Source organism: Anas acuta, chromosome 4, assembly GCF_963932015.1.
Source record: "Anas acuta chromosome 4, bAnaAcu1.1, whole genome shotgun sequence".
Lineage (NCBI taxonomy): Eukaryota > Metazoa > Chordata > Aves > Anseriformes > Anatidae > Anas > Anas acuta.
This window is the reverse complement of record NC_088982.1, coordinates 17993001-18012989: the sequence shown is the minus strand read 5'-3', so window position 1 is coordinate 18012989 and position 19989 is coordinate 17993001. Positions and strand designations below refer to the sequence as shown.

The 19989-nt window shown below is 35.7% G+C and overlaps 1 protein-coding gene across 1 annotated transcript in view; it reads left to right on the top strand.

Moving 5' to 3' along the window:
* The window catches only part of ADGRA3 (adhesion G protein-coupled receptor A3), a 53085-nt gene that overhangs the window by 5608 nt on the left and 27488 nt on the right, over positions 1-19989 (top strand). The window contains exons 2-5 of the mRNA XM_068680030.1: positions 8531-8602; positions 16310-16381; positions 17742-17813; positions 18736-18807. Coding sequence (XP_068536131.1) covers positions 8531-8602; positions 16310-16381; positions 17742-17813; positions 18736-18807 — 288 coding nt within the window. The remainder of the gene's footprint in view (positions 1-8530; positions 8603-16309; positions 16382-17741; positions 17814-18735; positions 18808-19989) is intronic.

Sequence of the window (19989 nt, the reverse complement as noted above, 5' to 3'; positions counted from 1 at the left end):
TGCAGAGCAAATTTAAAATTTTGTAATGAGGCCAAATTCAATTTTTTGATTTCTGGAGCAAAAGTATTTATACAGAATTGCCCAGAACCTTTTATTGCCCATGAGGTTATCCATGAAAGCAACATCTTTTATATGTTACATAACCTTTCAGTGAATGTTAGATGTTCATTGTGTTGTACAGTGTTTAATCTCAAGAAGTGGTATTTTTATCTTAAGGATTAATACTTTTTTATTCTTTTATTGTGGACTTTATTGATCAGTAGTATGCCTGGTTTTGCTGGTTCTGCAAATCTGCAGAACCGTAGAACTTTACATTTGAAAGTTAAATGAATATAAATAGGTGTTGTACTGCATTGATGAATGAAGAATGAACAACTGCATGTCTTGTTCCTTCTTGCTTGCAGTTTGTTCATGTTTCAAACGTTAGTGTTGCAATTTTAAATAAATATGGAGATGTAAGATTCGATTTTTTTTTTTTAGAATTTGAATGTATGTACTTGCATGGGCCAGATAAGTTGCAAATTCATGATTTTGTCATTACTGCTTTATTTAGTCTTTATCTTGACTGTTATAGTCTCTATAATTTTAAATCTATATGGTTTAAGTGCTTTCATTGTGCTAATAGTTAATCCGTGGAGATTAAAACCAGTTGAGCATTTCTTCTCATTATTAATAATAAATTGTTTTAAATTTAAGAACTTCAGAGAAGATAAGTATGTTTTCATTATATTTTGCTTTCTGTGGTGAAATAATTGATGAATTTTAAAAAAAAATACTAAGTTGTAAAATCAGAGAGAAATCATCTGTTAAATATCTGAAATCTTTAACAGCAAATAAGTGAGAGGATTTTATTTTCACCCTTGGGTTTCACTGTGTGGCTGTTTAGCAGTGAAAGAGCTACCATGTCTTGCTGCTCCTAGAGTGCTGCAGTGGCCATTAATTGCTGTTTCCATGCATTGCCCTGTTGTGGCTCCTCTGACAGTGATGTCCAGCGTGCAGCGTGGTGCTGCCCTGCAGGTACCCACACAGCCCCAGAGTGAAGGGGAAGGAAGGGCTGTAGGAACGGAGGCAGATAGCTATGGCTGGCAGCTGGGGAGGACCTGAGGTGGCAGGACAGGGGGGAGTTTTCTTGGGATGGATTTGCTCATTATGGAGATGGAAAATCAGAAAGACTTTGGAAGGAAAGTAGAATTAGTTAAGGTTCTGAAGTGGAGGGTACAACTGGTTAGTGAAAGTGAGCAAGAATTTTGGGAAATTTAGCATATACAGAGGAAATCTGGGTAGGATTAGTAACAGGTTGCCAGTAGGATGTGGATCATACAGCAGCATCTCAGAAACTCTTTTGGTATTGTCCTCATGATGTATTTCCATCTGAGGAGATGAATGTAGACTTCTGTTAGAAAAGAAAGCTCATGAGTTAACACTTGTTTTTAAAGAACAGGTTTTACCATGAAACCTAGCATCAGGCAGGTTTTGTAAGTTGTGCTCTGATTTCTAAAATCATCCTGTAAGATATCTGGAGGATCTTAGCCCGTCTAATAATACCTCAGTCTTGTTTTAGGGTGACAGCCTCGCCTGTTGACAGGCGAGAACTTTGTGAACCCTCAAAACTGTGCTGATGGCAGGTTTAACACGACCTGCTTCTGCGAGCTGGCATTCTAGCTCCGTGCTGCAGACTGGGGGTCCCCTTCCTGCCCCCCTCCCTGCTTTTGGCCTGGGGATGGTGTGGTGCGAGGGAGAGAGGTGTGGGGTCTCCTCGCTGCTAGCTGAACCCCCGTTCAGCTGCCTCTCGGGCACAGGCCGGGCCGCGCTGGGGCCTTCCTCACTGCTGTGCTGTGTGTCCAACTCCACGTGGAGTCAGTTCAGGGAGCTAAACTATCCAAAAGCTGCTGACTTCTGTAGCATTAGGATATAAATTTTTGTGGAAATGTGTCTTCGTGTGTGAGGAGTTGACGGGAAGTACTTGCTAACGTGTCTAGACAAATCATGTCTAGACAAAGCACTTTCTTATCAGGTAATATGTGCACGCTGGAAATATAAATACATGACACTGTGGGCTTGACGGCATGGGCTATAATTACTGCTTCTACGATAGGGCGTACAGAACATATTGCCTGTAACAGCTTAAGCTGGTTAAGGGTCTGGCTAGACTTGTGTGTCTGCAGTATTTCCCATGAAGTGAGCTCTTCTGGTGCATGTTTTTGTGGAGCTTGGAAGTGTAGGGTATGGTCGCACTAAACTGCAAGGGAGAATCCTAAAAAGTGTATAGCTGCTGTGGAAAAGCTAGGAAAAGGGAGAGGAATAAGACAAGAGGCCACAGAAAAAAACAGTCATCTCTTAAACTGATGCAGTTGCTACAGATACGGGGAGGGGAAGAGAGAATTTGGAGGAAACTCTGGGAACATTGTGGTCACAAGGGTTAGGTTGCCAGTACTGTTGGTTAGCTTTAGGACTGGCAACGTGGAGTGTTTGGAAAAAAAAAAAAATAGATGTCACTGTGTTCTCTTGACTTTTCCATCTTATCCTAGGTTGAAAAACTGAAGTACTAGAAAGAGAGGTTTTGTTGTTAAGCTTATAATTTCACAAGCATTTCTCTTCATGGTAGTGTGATTTTCAGCAATATTGCTTCTCATTATTACATTCTGCTTTGTCCCTCATTGCTTCCTTTTCCCAAGATCTCTTTCATTTAGCATTTTTGATTAGAAAATTAATTGAGGTAGTCCAGTGATGGGCACTGTATTTCATTGGAAATCAAGAATAATGCCCTTAAAGATGATAAAGACTGTGGCAGCACACTGAGTATCAGGAAAAAGTCTTGAATAGCATTGCACAAAATGAGCATCATTCCTTTTGTAAATTAATGATACAGGGATTGTGCAGAAAAAAAAATTGGTCTGTCATTACATTGTATAAAGTTAGTATGTTTCTGGTTTAAAAAAAAAAAAAGGAAAGATAAATAGATACAGGTGTAATTCAGTAACCTCATTAGTTTACTGTTTTAGTTTACAATGTTAATATTTCCTAACATGCATAATAGTGAGATAGAACATATCTTTTTACCTGTTACAAACTTGTATTTTTGGAAATGTTTCATTGCTAAACTTCCTCATATTTTTATATATTGGAAAATGCTCTCTCCTTTAGTAAAGGCTTTAGAAAGATTCATCATTCTATTTCTGTATAATAGTTTGTAGAATGTTTTCATTTCAGGGATTACTTTGAAGCAAGTACTGTTCAAATTCTGCTCAGTGTATTACTTAATGTTTCTTTACCTTTGACACCAGTAATTCGCTAGAAGGCAAAGTACTAACTGTGCAAAATTCAGTTTTTATGTCCTTGTTAAATCACAGTTTCTACAAGATAAACTTTGATAAATATATTTATTTTTGCACATTCACTGCTTTCAGTAGAAAGCATTTTTCTTGGTTGTACCGATGGTTATTTTAGTCCATTTTTTGCTGGTGGTCACTTTTCCTAGTCCTTAAGAGTATACAGCCATCACTGTGAAATGATCAGACCTATTTTCTGCTTCCTAGCTCACTGCTGAGCTCTCCTAAATTTTGTTCTGGAAGCTACTTCAATGTTCAGCTACAAGTTACTGTCTCCCTGTCTTCATACTTCTTGGAGGCTATTTTGACTATTTTGTAATAGCGTTAATGGATGTTAATGTGTAGTTTAGTAATATCCTATTAAAGGGATTCATTTGTGAAGTTTGGAGATGTATTCTAAATTCCTGATTAGTTGACTTTTGTCATAATAATGGTTGTTTTATTGCTGACAAGCCAAAATTGTTTTACAGCACAAAACCTTTTTCACTTAGTGTTTTATTACCTCATTATAAAGGTAAAAATAAGCCTTTTTTTTTTTTAATTTTCTTCTCTGTTATAAAGACATGGCTGATTACATCACATTTAATGGCTGCTGTTAAGTAATTGCATAAAGTAGATCCACATCTCAGTTTGTGTTCTTACGCAAGGGTTGGACAATGGAAAAGCAAAATGCATTTCTTCCAAGCAGGTACTGTTGACCCTTTAAAAACAAAACAAAAAACACGCCCCAAATCTAAACCAGAAAAAAACAACCCAACCAACAGCAAAACGGTGAGTCTAAACTGGAGCTTATGAGATGTATGGCATAGCAGTGACATTGGGCAAGGAAACCAGCATCATTTATGTGTGAGGTCACTTCTTAAAGAAGAGTTGAACAAGATGGGGTTGAGTGGAGTGTACACTCATGCTCATTTTCCCACTCACCTTCTTAATGATGTGCAGGTTCAGGTATTTTTGCCTCTTAGGAAGAATTATGGTCTTAAACTAATAAATTAAAATTATTATTGATCGCAAAATAATCGTCTGTGTCTAAGTGGTACATAATAGCTCATTTCGCTGCACATTAATGGACAGGAATTGTAAAAGTGGATATAAAATGTCTACTTTGAGGTGAATGCTTTATTGTGTTTTGTCGTCTTATGCTACATCCCTAAACACTTCTAATAACGTATAGACTAAATATATTAATAGGAAGTTTAAGCTGCATTTTTTAAAGATTACACTTACAACATTAAGTGTGATGAAATGTCTTACGTTATATGGAGTGTTATAAAATCTATCATTTATTGTACTAAACCTTTATGGTTAAGCAACTAACAGCCTCTGCAGGAAGAAATACTAAATCAGGCTGGCTATAATTTGTACATCACACTCCAGAGAGAAATTTACCTAGTGAACAGATATTCAGAGGCTTCTACTTTAGGCCTTTTGTTTTATAGGCAATGTCAGAAAACTGATTATTTATTTACAGAATTGTAATTTTTATTTCATTTAAATTTAGTTCAGTCAGTTATAGCTACTTCTGAAGAGGTTTCTGCTCCATTTTGAATAGCTATTTTTTTCCTGGAAAAAGTACAGGTGAAATCAATATTTCATGAAATGAAGTCAGTTATAACTAAAACAAAAAAGACTTCTGTGCCACTAAAGATTGTAGTTTGTTTGCTTGTGTTTTCACTTCGATGTTTTATATCTGACCTTCAGGTTTTTTCTTTTCATTTTATTTGTAAACCAGTTTTGTGTTTTTTCTTTTTTTTTAAGCTGCTGTTATACCTTATGCTCAGTTTGCATTAAGTAATAACTATTTTTTTATAAGCTCCTTCATTCATTTATTTTTATTCTGTTTTTTTTCTGCATTTTCGTGGAACCAGGAAAAACGTTGAAATAAAGATGTACTTCCTGGAGATTTAGCTAGATGGTTTGAGGTTTGTAAAATGAGTCCTGTACTGTCTAGGTTGAACCCCTTCTCTCTTTTAATAGAAGTAAAAGTAGTTTCAAAGGTTTTAGGGTATGTGCTTTTAACACTTCAGTTAAGTATTAGTAGTTTTGCCGGCATTCTGTGTTGAAGACAGATTTAAAAAAATAAATTCTTTTTACTATTAAAATGTCTGCATTCTGCCTTGCCAAATTTCAGCCTTTCAAATGTGTGCTCTGTTTTTCTGTTCTGCGTTGGATCTTTCTTGAAATACCTGCTGATCTCTGAAAAGATTTCCCTTGTTTCCTTGATTTGTTTGTCTGTCTTTAAAAAAACTCTCTGTGGTTTCATTTGTTTGGTCAACTAGATTATCATAGATGCAGCCCAGGATAATTTTCCTTCTTCTAGAACTGTATTTTTGCAAGAGCAGACTTTCTTAGCTGACACTCTAGTGGATATTACAGACATAGACAAACATACCAGCATATTTTTGGTATACTTTTAAAAGTAAATATTTTTCTTATCCTTTCACCTTTCCACTGTTCCTCTGATCAGTTTCCACACAGGACTGGCTGACCGTGTAGAGCACTATGTTGATCACAGTTCTGCAATTAACATGTAATTGTTCATGTAATTGACGTGACACCTTGAAAGTTCCCTGGGGTGTTTGTGCAGTTTAACATTGCTTATGGAGCAGTGGGCACCGGGGTTGGCTTTGGATGAGCTGCTGAAATACGTGGTATGGGTGGAAAAGCAGGAAAAAAGAACGGGATCTCCTTTTAGCATCAGAACTGTTACCTTGGTTGAACGATTCAATATTAACTTCAAGAATTTTCAAACCTTCTGCCTGTCAGATTGGAAATGGAAAGATTTTCACAAAAATTGTTCAGCTGTCTCAATTCTCTGCATGTGTGTGATCGAGAGAGATTGACTCAAAGCCAAAGCTTTGAGATGAAAATTGCCTTCACTGTTTGTCTAAACCATAGACGCTTGAGGCAATCGTTGAGAAACCCAGAGAAGAAAACTGCTTAATGTAATATATGGCTGTGTCAAAAAGGTGCTGTTTTCATAGACGGTATTTCTGTATTTTAGTTTTGTCTTATTCATGATGAGCTTTGAAGTACTAATGCTTGTCATCGGATAATAAATTTTATGCATTGGAGGAAAGGTGTGTGTTTGTTTTTACTGCTACTATAAAGGATATCTGAAAGATGTAGCAGACTGGAAAAAAAAAATCTCCTAGTGGCAGTCGTTAATGCTGAAGTAGTGTGATCCAGTCTGAAGATATAATTGGTGTAAGTGAAGAAGGGCATGGACATACTGGATCTGTGAGACACATTTGATAGAGGATCTGACAGAAATTGAAGTGACTGTAGCAGAAGTTATGGAACAAGCTGACAGTGAATAAATTTACAGGATGAGCTGGTTTTCACTGGAGACCTTTTTAGAAGAACTTGGGGATGAAAAAGTCAAATGATGAATGTCTGAAGTCTTGCTCAGAATGAACTTGATTTCTGAAGGCTGGAGGGTGGCAAATACACTGCTGATTTTAGAAGTGCACCAGGAGTTTTGTGGAACTACATGCTTCTGAGTCTGATGTTTGCACTGAACAGTAGAAGTAATGTTTGTTGGAAAAAGTGAGAGACGTGCACTTTGGAAAACTTGTATCTGCTGTAAGTCAATGGTCAGTCCTCTCAATGGAGTGGGATCTTACAGACCTGTGATGTATGGTGTATTTGTTAATGACCTGTAAAGGAGGGTTTTGGGTTGTGACAATTTGAGAATGAGGGTAAATCGAAGAATTTCAGAAGAAGTCTATGACACTACTAACTGGGCAACAAAATGGCAGAAGCAGCACATCAGAGAAGTGAGAATTGTGCTGGGAACAACGACAACAATTCTGTCTTCAGTACAAGTAGTGAAGGCAGATCAGATGTTATGAATTGTTAAGAAAACCACAGGAAACAAAAAAACAGCATCCTTACATCACCGTCTGAATTTGTGACTTGTCCATGTGTTGAATACCGCTTCTGTTTTGGTACTTTAGTCTCAAATTTTTTTGAGTTTAATGAAGCTGGAGAGAGCTCAGAAAAAGTTAAGAAGGCAAAAATTTACCTTTGTGTGAAAAGTAATTGGTGAAAATGAGTCTTCCACCTGGCAAGAGACAATCTAAGATTCTACATAATTGTGGGTGGTAAAGAGAGGGTAGACAGGGAGTTTCTTTCAGTATAAAAAGCAGGGAGCACCAGCTGAAGGTGGGTAGGAGCTGTGATCCAAGCAAATGAGATGAGGGGTTCTTTATGCAACAGTTGTGCACTGTGAAACCTTCTGCTCAGGATTGTTGTGGATGCCAAAATGGCATTCGTAAATGGTTTCAAAAAGAAAACAGGAAAATTTAGTGACTTGGATATAGAAAGCAGGACTTTCTAAGTAAGGAAGCCTCCAAGGAGTTTCTTAGCTTATGGATAAGTTGCATCCGCAGATGGCTACTGGAGACAGGATACTTGGCTAGATGGAGCTTAATAGAATCATACAGTCAGGTTGGGAAAGACCTCCAAGATCATCCAGTCCAACCATTAACCTAGCAGTGCTTACCGCTAAACAATGTCTCTAAGCACCATATCTACATGTGTTTTGAATACCTCCAGGGATGGTAACTTTACCACGTCCCTGGGCAGCCTGTTCCAGTGCTTCACAACCATTTAAATGAAGAAATTTTTCCTGATGTCCAGCCTGAACCTACCCTGGTGCAACTTGGGGCCATTTCCTCATTTCCTATTGTTTGTTGCTTAGGAGAAGAGACAGACTCTGACCCCTGCTGCAGCCTCCTTTGAAGTAGTTGTAGAGTGATAAGGTCTCCCTGAACCTCCTGTTCAATAGCCTTTGTTTGATCCAGTTATTTGTATGGAAGAGAAAACATGCAGTGATCTGGTTCTTCAAGGGAAGAAGTAATGGATAGGCAGAATGCTTGCTGGCTTCTTTTAAAGGTGTTTCAAAAGAATTACATTAGGTAGAAAGCTGAGTATGTGAGGGACTGCTGTTATGTTATGACATAAGCTTGCATGTTACTTAGAGCACTTAACATTTAAAAAAAAAACAACACTTCCTTTTTCCTGTGTGATATTTGGGCAGTGCTGTTATATGCATTTCAGATAATAGCTAGGTATTGTAGTTTGGTGTAAAGACTGCTAAGTAGAAAGGTTGTTTAGAAGTCTTAGCACCAGAAGTGTAAGCTGTAGCAAAAAATGTTGCTATTAAGTATGTAACATTGTTCTGTTCTTGTTTACAGGATTCTAAGTAACAATAAAATAACAGAGTTGAAGAATGGTTCCTTCTCTGGATTAAACCTTCTTGAAAGATTGTAAGTACTTCTTAAAATTTGTTTTCACTTAAAAATAAAAATAATTGTATACTGTTTATTTCATTAATAGTTCTGTAACAGGATATGTTCCCATTGTATTTTGATACAACTTTGTGATTGCAGAGTTAACATAATTAAGTATTTTTCTTTATGAAAATAAATTTTATGTAACAGCCTAAAGGGTGCTTAGTAAAAGCTGTAACTCTCAAACTAGGTGCAAGTGACGAAAATGCAAAGTCAGCAAAACAACCAACTCCTTCCCTCCCTCCCCCCCATCAGAACTCCAGCAAACAAAAACTTTCCTACTTTTTAAAGGGCGGTAATGAAATGTGACATTTTACAGGAAAGCTGTAGCTCATAACCCGATTTGGGTGAGATTAGGGCATTTCCAGTGGGAAGTTCACTGGAACACTATGATGGACTGGACTTGCTTTCTTGTTGGCCTTATAATATGAAAACTTAGGTTGTAGAGAAAGCTGTTTAATTTCTTTTCTTATGAAGTGTCAAGCCCTCTATCAAACAACTTCAAAGTATTTGTCTAGGGGAAATAAGTATATGACAGCCTCTAAAAGAGACTGTATGCACTGTAGGTTTGTTACTGACATACATGTTAACAGTTTTGCATGTTACTTTACGGTCCCTGTATATGCCAAATATATGGGGAAAAATGGGAGCGAGCCTGATGGGAGTAACCTCTTTGACACCTTTCGCTTCCTGTTTTCACTTTCCCTTTCAGATGATGTATTGCCTATGGGATAAGAAGCATTATAGCTTCTGTTACAGTCAGCTTTTTTTCCGGCTGGTAGAAGGTCAGGATTGGCAGGTTGATCTACCTGGGAGCAAGCAGAAACTTTAGAGATAGGGATTTTTCTAGGCCATTTGACTGGGAAGGTAGCCAGTTTCATAATAATCTTGCAACATCTAGGAAGAGTTCCAAAGGACTTCTGGCTTCAGGGGATTAAAAGAATTTTATTCATCCTCTGAAACTTGAAGGCTGCAAACCCAGTCACCTGGCCTAAATAAATTCAAATGCTACCACCATTCCATCCCCCACAACGTAGGAGAAAGATCTGTCTCCTGCACTGACAGATGAGCTCTATTGTAGAAATAAGCCTTTGTGCCAAAGAAGCAAGGTTATCAGCAGGGACGGCATTCTGGATCTTTACACATTATTTTGGCATCGTTGCTCTAGGTAATAAAAGCATCTGCTGACAGTTGTTAGTTGTTGAAACTCATTACAATTTTCAGACAGGAAATACTTGAAACTCTAATTAGTTTGAGGTGATCGTTTACATTTGCTCTATGAGTCCAAATCTTAATTTCATTTAATATAATAACCCAGCTTTCTTCAATTTAATGCCTGTTGTTTGTAAGGATTTTTAGGTTATTTTTATATCTCCTTTCAAGAAAAGGAAAAGAAAGCAATACGTAATCCATCATGTTTTGAATGTTTAAAGTGATCTGGGATAGGCAGTATTTAGATGGTATGGTGATGTAATTTGAATGAGATAACACACTGTGCGTACTAGTGTAGGAATTAATACACCAACAAATGATTATTGAGGGTAAGGTGTCTTCATCGTAAAGGAAGGGATAATTGGCATGACACACTAGTCCTTAACGACCACTCTTTCTTGTGTGTGTGCAAGACCTGATGAGGGGAAAAAAAGTATTTAATAACAAAAAATAAACTTTTCTGTTTTAAATACTGCTAAGACATGCATCTAACTTTAGGACAGAAGGTAATTGTATAACTGAAACAATTTTTCAAACTTAAATTAATAGTCATTCTCTTGAGGCTATATAGCAGACTCATCCTGGGGAAACTGAACCTGACAAGGTACCCTTGCCCAAAGGAACCATGAGTCTCCTGTGAGCTTTTCATCATTATTTTTAGCAGTCCAAATGAGTGTATTGTACTGCAGTTGGTGTTTGAACAACTTGAAATAACACCTGTAGTTTGAATTTCTCAACTTGGAAGTTTAGCCACTGCCATATTCTGGAAGGGTATCAAGGCATCATTATGTAACCGTAGTTCTTAATTCTGTCTTCTGTGAACTAGACAGTACTTGTTTACTCGTAAGCTCTGCTTCTAAAATTACTGCAAACAGTTTGAAGAAACAAGATTTATACGTTGGTTTGAATTTATTCTGTAACCCCTTATATGCTAACCTGGATTTAGGAATGATAATTTGAGAAAATAATAGAGAGCATTTCTCACACAGGTCTCAATGTGTTTCTTGAATATGCAAAATAAAAGCTGTACTGCAAGTTTAAAATAATTTATTTTTTTCTACCTGAAATGTTTGAAATAAGAAAGACTTACCCCCTATTGATCTTCCATTTGGAAACATCTAGTGGCTATAATTCACCATTATATTGGATTTCCTTCCTGATTTCCTTTTGTATATGTGATATTTTAATGCTATTATTTTTGATGTTATAGGGGTTGTAGACTTGGCCATGATACCTTCCTTGTGATGAAAACGAGATACAGAATTGTTCTCCTTTAAAAACTTCAGTTTTTATATTAGCTTTTGCCAACTCACAAGATGAAACACTCTGACAGTCTGTTTTCTGTGCTCTTTCAAGGAAATTAAAAGATAATTTGGTATAATACTACATAATAACATTCTTGCCATTATGTTGATATTGAAAGCTTTCTAAAATGTGGGAATTGTAATGGAGAATGACTAAAAAAGATTAATGGCTGCTCTTGTGAAAGGGAATATTTTGATTTGTGTTGGAATTATTAATATCTGTGTACTGCATCCTCCAAAAATTCTCGTTAGATGTTACCTCAGTAGAAACAGAGTTCTGATGTGTTTGCATGTGTGACAGGGAAAGTAAGGAGGCCACAAAGTTTGACTGCCTATGTGCTGCGTCTTTGCCGAAGAGGGAGTACACTTAGAGTGGTGTTTGTCTGTGGCCTTCAGCCCTTCTGGCAGAAACTGGAGTGCTCAAATGTCTGCCTCTTTCAGACATAACAGAAACACCCTCCCAATTCTCTAACAGTGCTTCTCTATTCAAACTGTTCTCAGGGCTCTTGTTCTGTCCTAAGAAACCATGGATTTCAGTTTTTCCCACTGGACTCTTAATATAAAAACTTCTAGAAGTTCAGATAAGGAAAATTTTATTCAGTGACCTAGAAAGAGTAGAAACAGGACGAAATATTTACTTTTGGTAGTAAAGTTGTTCCTGTTTTGAAAGGAGAATGTAATTACAAATATGCCAGTATTTGCTAATGTAATCCAGTGCTGAGGATAATTCCAGATATGTTTGTTTTAATTTTCTTGTTTGTGTTGGACTGTGCCCATTGTCATATGCGTGAACACGTTACTGGTTGATGTAAGTACTACTTTGACCTTCCCTCAGTTAACTGTCATCTCAAATTAAGAATTTTAAATAATTTCTTCTCACTTTCCAATGAGGGAATTGTCATTTTATTCAGACTGTTGTCTTCCAGGGTGGAAAAGATACAATTTCATGAATAACTTAATATTACTGTAAGACACTGAAATAAATCCTCTTACTTTTTCCAAAATGATTTTTGAGTAAGCGTGAGCAGGCTACAAAACAGTTTTTTTTAAAGTTATGTAGAGAGAGATTACCAAAATAAGAGCGTTATTTAACTGAAGGATGGAATGTTTGTTGGGAGCTTTTTGGACAGTAGCATTTTCTGATTTTAGTTCCTGTTGTGATAGTGCTGCAGAGCATGTACAAAGAGGGACTTGTGTTCTTCTAGTAGTGGAACTGATTTTTATTATATTTTTAAGTCTTCTTAAAAGTGATCGATGTGTGTTTCTTGTTTGAATGACACTGAGCAGAGAAGTGGTTTTATGGATATTCAGAAACTTGGTTTCTGCTCAGACATTAGGTCTGTTTTCAGTTTTGGGAGCCACATTTCTTTTTGTTACTTGCAGCTCTTCAAGAGAAGACTGGGAGTTAGGCTAACAAAATGGTATTTGTTTGCCCTATCCTTGCAGTGCTTCAGAGAGAATTTTTAAAAGATTAGTGGTACGAGAGAAAATGTTCCTTTAGTCTCTGAAAAGCCAGTGCTCCAAAACTGAATAGTTTGGAATGTTCTGAACTGTGGGAAATGGCACAGAAATTGAAGGAAAGAAAAAATAGGGCTTCTGGTCTGGGCTCTAGCTTTTGTGTATACCCTATAAAACTGTGGGAGGGAGAGGTTGGCTTTATGTAATGATTAACCTATTTTTATAACTTCATACTTTGTCCTTTCTCCCCATTTCCTTTTTGAAAAGGCATTTCATATAGTACAGGTCCCTGTAAGCTAATCTCTCTTCCATTAATTTTCAAGCTCTATTAAAAAAAAAAAAAAAAAGATTACTCAATAGTAGTGGAGACCTAAATGTATACATGCCAGTAGGTACATATATGCATCATTTGTGCCTGCAGGATGCTTAAGTAACTGCTTAAACAATCTTTGTGTCCTGAGACAGAAAAGGATAAGTTTGTAAATAGGGTGTATTTATGCACAAGTAATTTTTAGATACTTATGCACATGTTTTTTTTGACGTTTGGCTAATGAAATACAATTTTAAATTTTAATGAAATAGAAGGATTTTTTTTAATGGCAAACCACAGTTAAATCCAAGTATATTTTTTCATTTCTATTTTTGTTATATTAGCCAAGTAACATTCGGGTTGATTGTTAGGCATCAACATTTTTGCTTATTGAGAAGTTGGTATTTGCCTGCTTAATTGTGGATTTGTGGGGAAAAAAAGACTGAGAATAAGAAAATCCTTTCTAATGAGAATAATTAAACACTGGAAGAGGTTGCATGATAAGACAGTAAAATCTCCATCCTTTCAGGTTTTCAGGACCTGACTGGATATCATAGTGGAGCAATTCATCTGACACAGTTGTTGCTTTTAGCCAGACTATATGACCTCTACCGATCCCTGCAAACTTAAGTTTTCCTATGATCCTAATCCCAGTTAGTTGCCTCACCTGACAAATACAAGAGCATCCTCATCTGCAGTGTTCTGTAGATTTAAGGAAATTTATTTTTTTTTAATATAGCTTCTCAGTTCAAGATTGCTCATCTGCCTGGCTTGTGTTTTTTGTTGTTTTTCAGCAGTATTTCTAATTACTAGATGGAAGATGTAGTTACTGTAAAATAAAAGATGTGCCAATGAGATAGAGCTTGAAGTTGTAATACTACCCTAACTGAAACCCTTCTAGTGGATTTCCGTGTTTTTAAATAAACTTTTATTTGAACAAATTAATATCTATCACTATATCCTGTTGGTTAAGCTTTGCCAAAGAAAAAATAATTAAAATCAGTGAATAAGATGATTACATTCCATTTGCAAAAAATCAGTAGTTCTGTTGGCAGATATTAAAAGTGGTAAGAATAAAACAAAACCCTTAAAAGCCAAACACAACTTTCTAATGAGATCGTCTTCCCCACCCTACCCCTTTGATGAGGATGTGACCAGTCTGTCAGTTTGGCCACAGCTGCCACTTCTTGAAGCTGTCCCAGATCCCGGAGTCCTGGCAGCTGCACCACCTGGGCATCAACATCTCATCCTATTTTAGGAGAGCTGCCAGACATGTCAGTACTGTGTTAATTTGTGCTCTTTAAATGTCTCTTACGTTTCACAGTTTTCATCTGCTAATGCTTTTTGAGAGCTGAACACATAACTAGTCTTCCAAATGATTGCCTCTGGGAGTGGGAAAAATCCCAAAATGCAGACTCCCCAACTGTTGTTGTTGCAGGTTGAGAAAAAGCTATCGCTTTGGGTATTTGGGATGTTGGTTTTTTTTTTGTTTGTTTGCTTTAAAATATTTTAATATAGTTGTTGATTAATGCTTTGCTATCTTATTTAAAAAATACGGAGCATCCATTGAATGAGTTCTATGAAAACATGACAATTGTTGGCATTTCTTTTCTAAAAAAAATGTTAATTCTGGTTTAATTATCCCTCTGGAACTTGTTTTAAGACCTATTAAGAGGAGGAAAAAAAATACTATGTATAAATCAGACTGGTCACTTTTTATAAACTAATCTGAAACAGATTTTGGAAGTAATAAAACTCTTATAATTCTTAAGCTACATTGTTGTGGGTTGGTTTGTTTGTTTTTCCACTGAAGTGTGGAATTTAAGTAAGAGATGTATCAGAGAGTACAATTTGAATTAAAGTAATGAAATTAAAGATAATCTAAACTAGTGGATTTCCAAGGCATGCTGCCAAGGTTTTTTCTCCCCGAGTGGGAGTTGTATGATTTCAAATTAAAGCTTTAAATATGAAAAGAGACTATCATTTTTCTTCATTGTCCAAAGACTGATGGTAAATAAGTGATGACTAATATTTCATATTCTCAGATTTGTCACAGTATCGGGACTGGATTTATCAGCCTTCTGAAAGAGGCTTAGAAACATTAAATTTTCAGATTCCTAATACTGCCTTGGATGCTGCTGGCAGTCCCTGCTCCCCACAGGGCAGGAAAATAAAGTTGAAATAAGAGAGCAGAATATACACAATATACACACATAGATTGATTTAAAACTAACTGGTGATACTGCAAGGTAGATGTGAAGTATTTCAACTATTTAAAATGTTTATTAGGTATGGCAGTGAGGCCTGATCCATGTGCCCTGGCATTGTCTGTTGTACCGTGTCTGACTAATCTGGCTGCAGGAAATGCTATTGTGAAATCTCGGGATGAACTTGTATTTTCATTCATGCATATCTGTGTGATGGTAGATGTAATCCTCTTGTACTGTTCTTTTTTTTGGCAGAACTATTAATGTTCTAGGAGCTTTTTTTTTCCTACCCCAGCTAACTAAAACATTGGTTTTAATTGGAATTACTAATTTTGTTTTCAAATATGAAGCTTTCCTGCATTACCAAAAGAGTGAAAACTTTTCCATGTCACAGTGAATGCCTGAGAAATTTCAGTAATAATACGGTACAAATATTAGGTGAGCAAGAAGGTAAAAATATTTTTAGCAGTGATAAAGTTTGTTCAAAACTCTGTAGATGCTGGGAGATGCTACTTGTGATCTTTCAAACTAAGCCATATCTGCAGGATATCTTAATTCAGGAATTGAAACTATTGTACAAGGACATCACTTGTACAGTTAATAAAGCTGTTTAATGACATAGTCACTTTAATTCCCTACAGTCTCCTGTTCTAGAAATGAAGGATTTAAAAATCTGTGCTCTGAGTCTTTTTGCCATCTTTAAGTGGAATTTTCAGCCAAGGCTTTTTTTTTTTTTTCTGTTAATGGTAGTGGAAACTTTCAGTTGTCTGGTATATTTTTACGATCTTGTTTTGCTGCTTTGGTAGATGTTGGGCAATACTAAAGCATTAAAATGCGGATAGGCTGAAGAAAATGATACTGAACTAGAATGTATTGTACTATATAATGAGCAAATGTAATACATCTTGAACAGGTATAATTTATTTGGATAGTATGATAAAATGTCTTTGACTGTACCTTTTCATGTGCTAAGAATCAATAGAATATTTAAAGGAACATATATGCTGTTTATATTCCTCTTTCTAATTAAAATACAGGTTTGCAAATTTCAACAGACATGTCAAAAATTACAAATGTATTGTATGGGGTTTTGGGGTAGTTTGCCAAGTGACTAAGACAAGCTAGGTATATCTTCATGTATTTATTCCTATATTTAATGGGTACTTTGTGATGTTTTAATTTTTCTACATAGGGACCTTAAGAACAACCTTATTAGTACTATAGATCCAGGAGCTTTTCTGGGACTTTCATCTCTGAAAAGACTGTAAGTAGCTGGTCTTCCCCCCCAGTTTATGGGGGTGAAATAGAATAAATTTTGTGTGTTTGCTTTTTATCTTCTTTGTTTTTTATCTTTTTTTTTTTTTTTATCTGTTAGAAGGTGGATATGTATCACAGTCACAGAATTGTAGGGGTTGGTAGGGATCTCTGAAGATGGAGTGTGTGTATCTATATAGTTTTGCTGTCTAATATACACATTTACATCTATATATAAATATAAAAGTCTGCTTTCAGTCTAAAAGAACTGCTGCTTCAGTCTTCAGACTGAAGAACATCTACTGCCCGTGGCTTGGCAGTCTCACTTGATCTTACTGGCAGTCTCTCTTGTATTATTCCTTTCTTTTAGTATTTCAGTGACTTGAGACAACACTGGGTTGTTCACTCAGAGCTTTGATGCCATCAAGTGTTGCTTTATTAAATGTTAAACTCCCTGTGATTTTTTTTTCTATGGGTCATAGTGGAACACAAAGTCCCTTGCTATTAATATTACGCTGAAGTTACTATGCTGTTAATGCCACTTTACTGAAGGCTGTGCCAACATTTCCATTAACGCATTTTTCAGGGATCTATACCTTGGCTGTAAAAATCCTGTCTTAGATGAAACTTGAAAAACAGGATATTGGTGTGACAGCTTTTTTTTTTTTTAACTCTGTTTTTCAAAATATCTGGGACGATTTTTAAGTCATGGAAGTCCTAGTAATTCTATTTTTCACCGGCCTTTGCTCAGTGTGAAACTTTTGCTCTTAAATTTTCATTGTGTTTATGTTTGTTACTGTTCAGATGATCTGGCTCAGTGAAAAGGAGATTTTGTTGCTAATTGCACTTTCAAGAACCTCAAAAATAAAGCTGAAGGACCAATTCTGGAACTTGCAGGCTTAATTTTTATTCCTTATTAAGTCTAAGATTTACCTCGTAAATTATGTAATGCTTATGTATTAATATAAACATTGAAATGTTCATACCTGTATACAGTAAATAAACTGGTGTAGATATCTTTGGCAGGCTAAAAAAAAAATCAGTGAAGTAGCACATGAATATACCACACAAATGCAAAAATATGCTTCGTAGTGATATAAGCCAAGCCTGTTCTGAGGGGACTTATGTTAAAGGTTAGGCTTATTTTACTGTATATAGGCAAACCATTATTGAGTTAGAAATGGGGTAAGGAGTGTGTGTGCATACATCCATAGAAAAATACATTTTGATTTTTGCTGAAAAAGACTAAATGTATATATGGTACGTTCCATTACTCATGACTCTTAGTTGAAATACTTCAGTTTGCAGACTTGTATGTCATTTTGAAATGAAATAGTTTATTCTGATTTTTGCTTTTTTCCTATTGATAGAGACCTAACTAATAACAGAATAGGCTGCCTGAATGCAGACATATTTAGAGGACTCGTAAATCTTATTAGACTGTAAGTATAATTTCTTTGTGTATTATTTCACTTAAGTATTTTTCTCATGTAAGTTAACATTCTGTGTTTTAAAGGGACTAGTTTGTTTTAAGTGTGTGCATGAAAGACATGCCCCGTTTGTGGTCAGTAGCAAGCTTAAGATAAAAAGAAACGGGCAGGGCAGGAGACAACCAGTGGATACTACTATGTAGTCTACTTTGCAACTGTTTTCCAGTTTCTTGACCGGAAAAGTAAAGGAACTTTTTTTTACTTCTCCAGTTCCTTATACTGGGGGAAAAAGAGTAGCAGATCGTACAAAATATTTTCTGTAGAAATGTATGTCAGGCTTACACAACCCTGCTTTCTTACCCTAGCATCAGTATAGTTGTGTTTTGCTGCCTTTTTTGCATATTTTGTAAATATTCTTTATTTATTTTAATAAAATAACATTTAAGATTACAGAATGTTTCTTTGTCTTAGCTATTTGTTTCTTACAAACTTTCACTGTCTGTGGAGGGGAAAAAAAAGGGATGTTTTTGAAGTACCACTGAAGTTTTACTATATAAATTTTTTATTTATTTATTTATTTTTTTCAGCATGTTAGCAACATCAATTCAGTGAAAACAATGAAGTTATTTTAAAAATTCTGGAAGTGTATACTGAATACATGCTAATTGTTTATAATAAAGTATATGCTACTAAACCTTGTACCCGATCTTAAAAATTCCTCAGCTAAGTATTGGGGAACAGTTTATCTGGGGATTTTTGCTATGCTTTTGAACTTGATACAATTCTTAGTCTTATGAACTATGGCAGCGTGCCATAATAGTTACTTAAAGGTTTTAAAAAATAATGCTGTGTTGAAGAGGGATCTTCTTTGTAAGTAAGTTTCACAGTAATCTCTCGAGCATGAATTGAAATCATTTTTACTTTTATTTCTCAGAAATCTTTCTGGAAATCTGTTTTCTACACTTACACAGGGAACATTTGATCATCTTGGTTCACTAAAGTCTCTGTAAGTATTGCATCTAATTTTAAAATGATCATTTGTGTTTTAAAAAACAATTACATTATTAAAACATGCTTCAGTGTTTTCTTGGAATGGCCTTTTGTGTGAAACAAAAATAGTTAAATCCAAAACTTCCACAGTTTTTTCCAGATTTTGATTGAGATTTTTACATTAATGTGAGTGCTTTCACTTGCTAATACTTCAGTTTCTATTTTACTTTTAAATATCATAATAGCATTTTTTAAAGCCTGAATTAAGTGTATAGGAAATGTGCATGCAAACATACAATATAAAAACACGATACTCTGTGTTTATAGAAAAACCTTCAAAATGTTCAATGTGTTACAAAGCTCTGCGAGAATAATGCTATAGCAGCTTCTGGACTTCTGAAGTTTTACTCCATATGTATGATTCATACATAAATACTTCATATTAAATAGGATCATATATTTATTTAAAACCTATATCTGGAGAAATGCCTGTGAACAAAGACCAAATGGAGTTTCACAAGAATGTTGGTTTAGTGTTTGAAGTGTTCAGCCTATGATGTGCTATCCTCAAGACATTTGCAAAAATAGAAATAAATTGTTTTTAATAGAGGATAAAACAGTGTGTAGGCACAATGATCCGTTTTGATCCATTTTAACTATTTCTAAACAGACTAATTGTTTTTTACTTTGAGTACAACAGACACCTATGGGGGATTTGGTGTATTGTTTTAGTAGAAAGTATTAAGCTCTACAGAGATTTCATGAATCAATGGTAAGCCTTATGTGATTTGCATATAAAGCAGAATAAAACTATCGTTAAAATTGTGTGAGTGGTGGCTCTTGTAACAGAAATAAATGAGAGGATGCTTTTTGTATTTTTGTTGATTTTAATGTTAAAGCATTTGATTGCTAAATAAGCCTTTTGTCGATGAAGCGTGCTCTTAAGTCGTGGTGATGCATATTCAGGCACATTATTTAAAAAATACTAGAAATTATTTCATACGCAAATATTAGATGTTATCTGTATTTACTGAGAGGATTACATTTCTTGAGGATTGTTTGCTTTTGACATGACACCAGAGCTTGCAGGGTTATTAGAGTACCTTCCAATATGTGGTAGTAGGCCAGGCGGCTGTGTTGTGGGGTTTGGTCATCTGTTGACAGTGTGTCTGTGCCTGCGAGAGGCATCTGCAGCTGT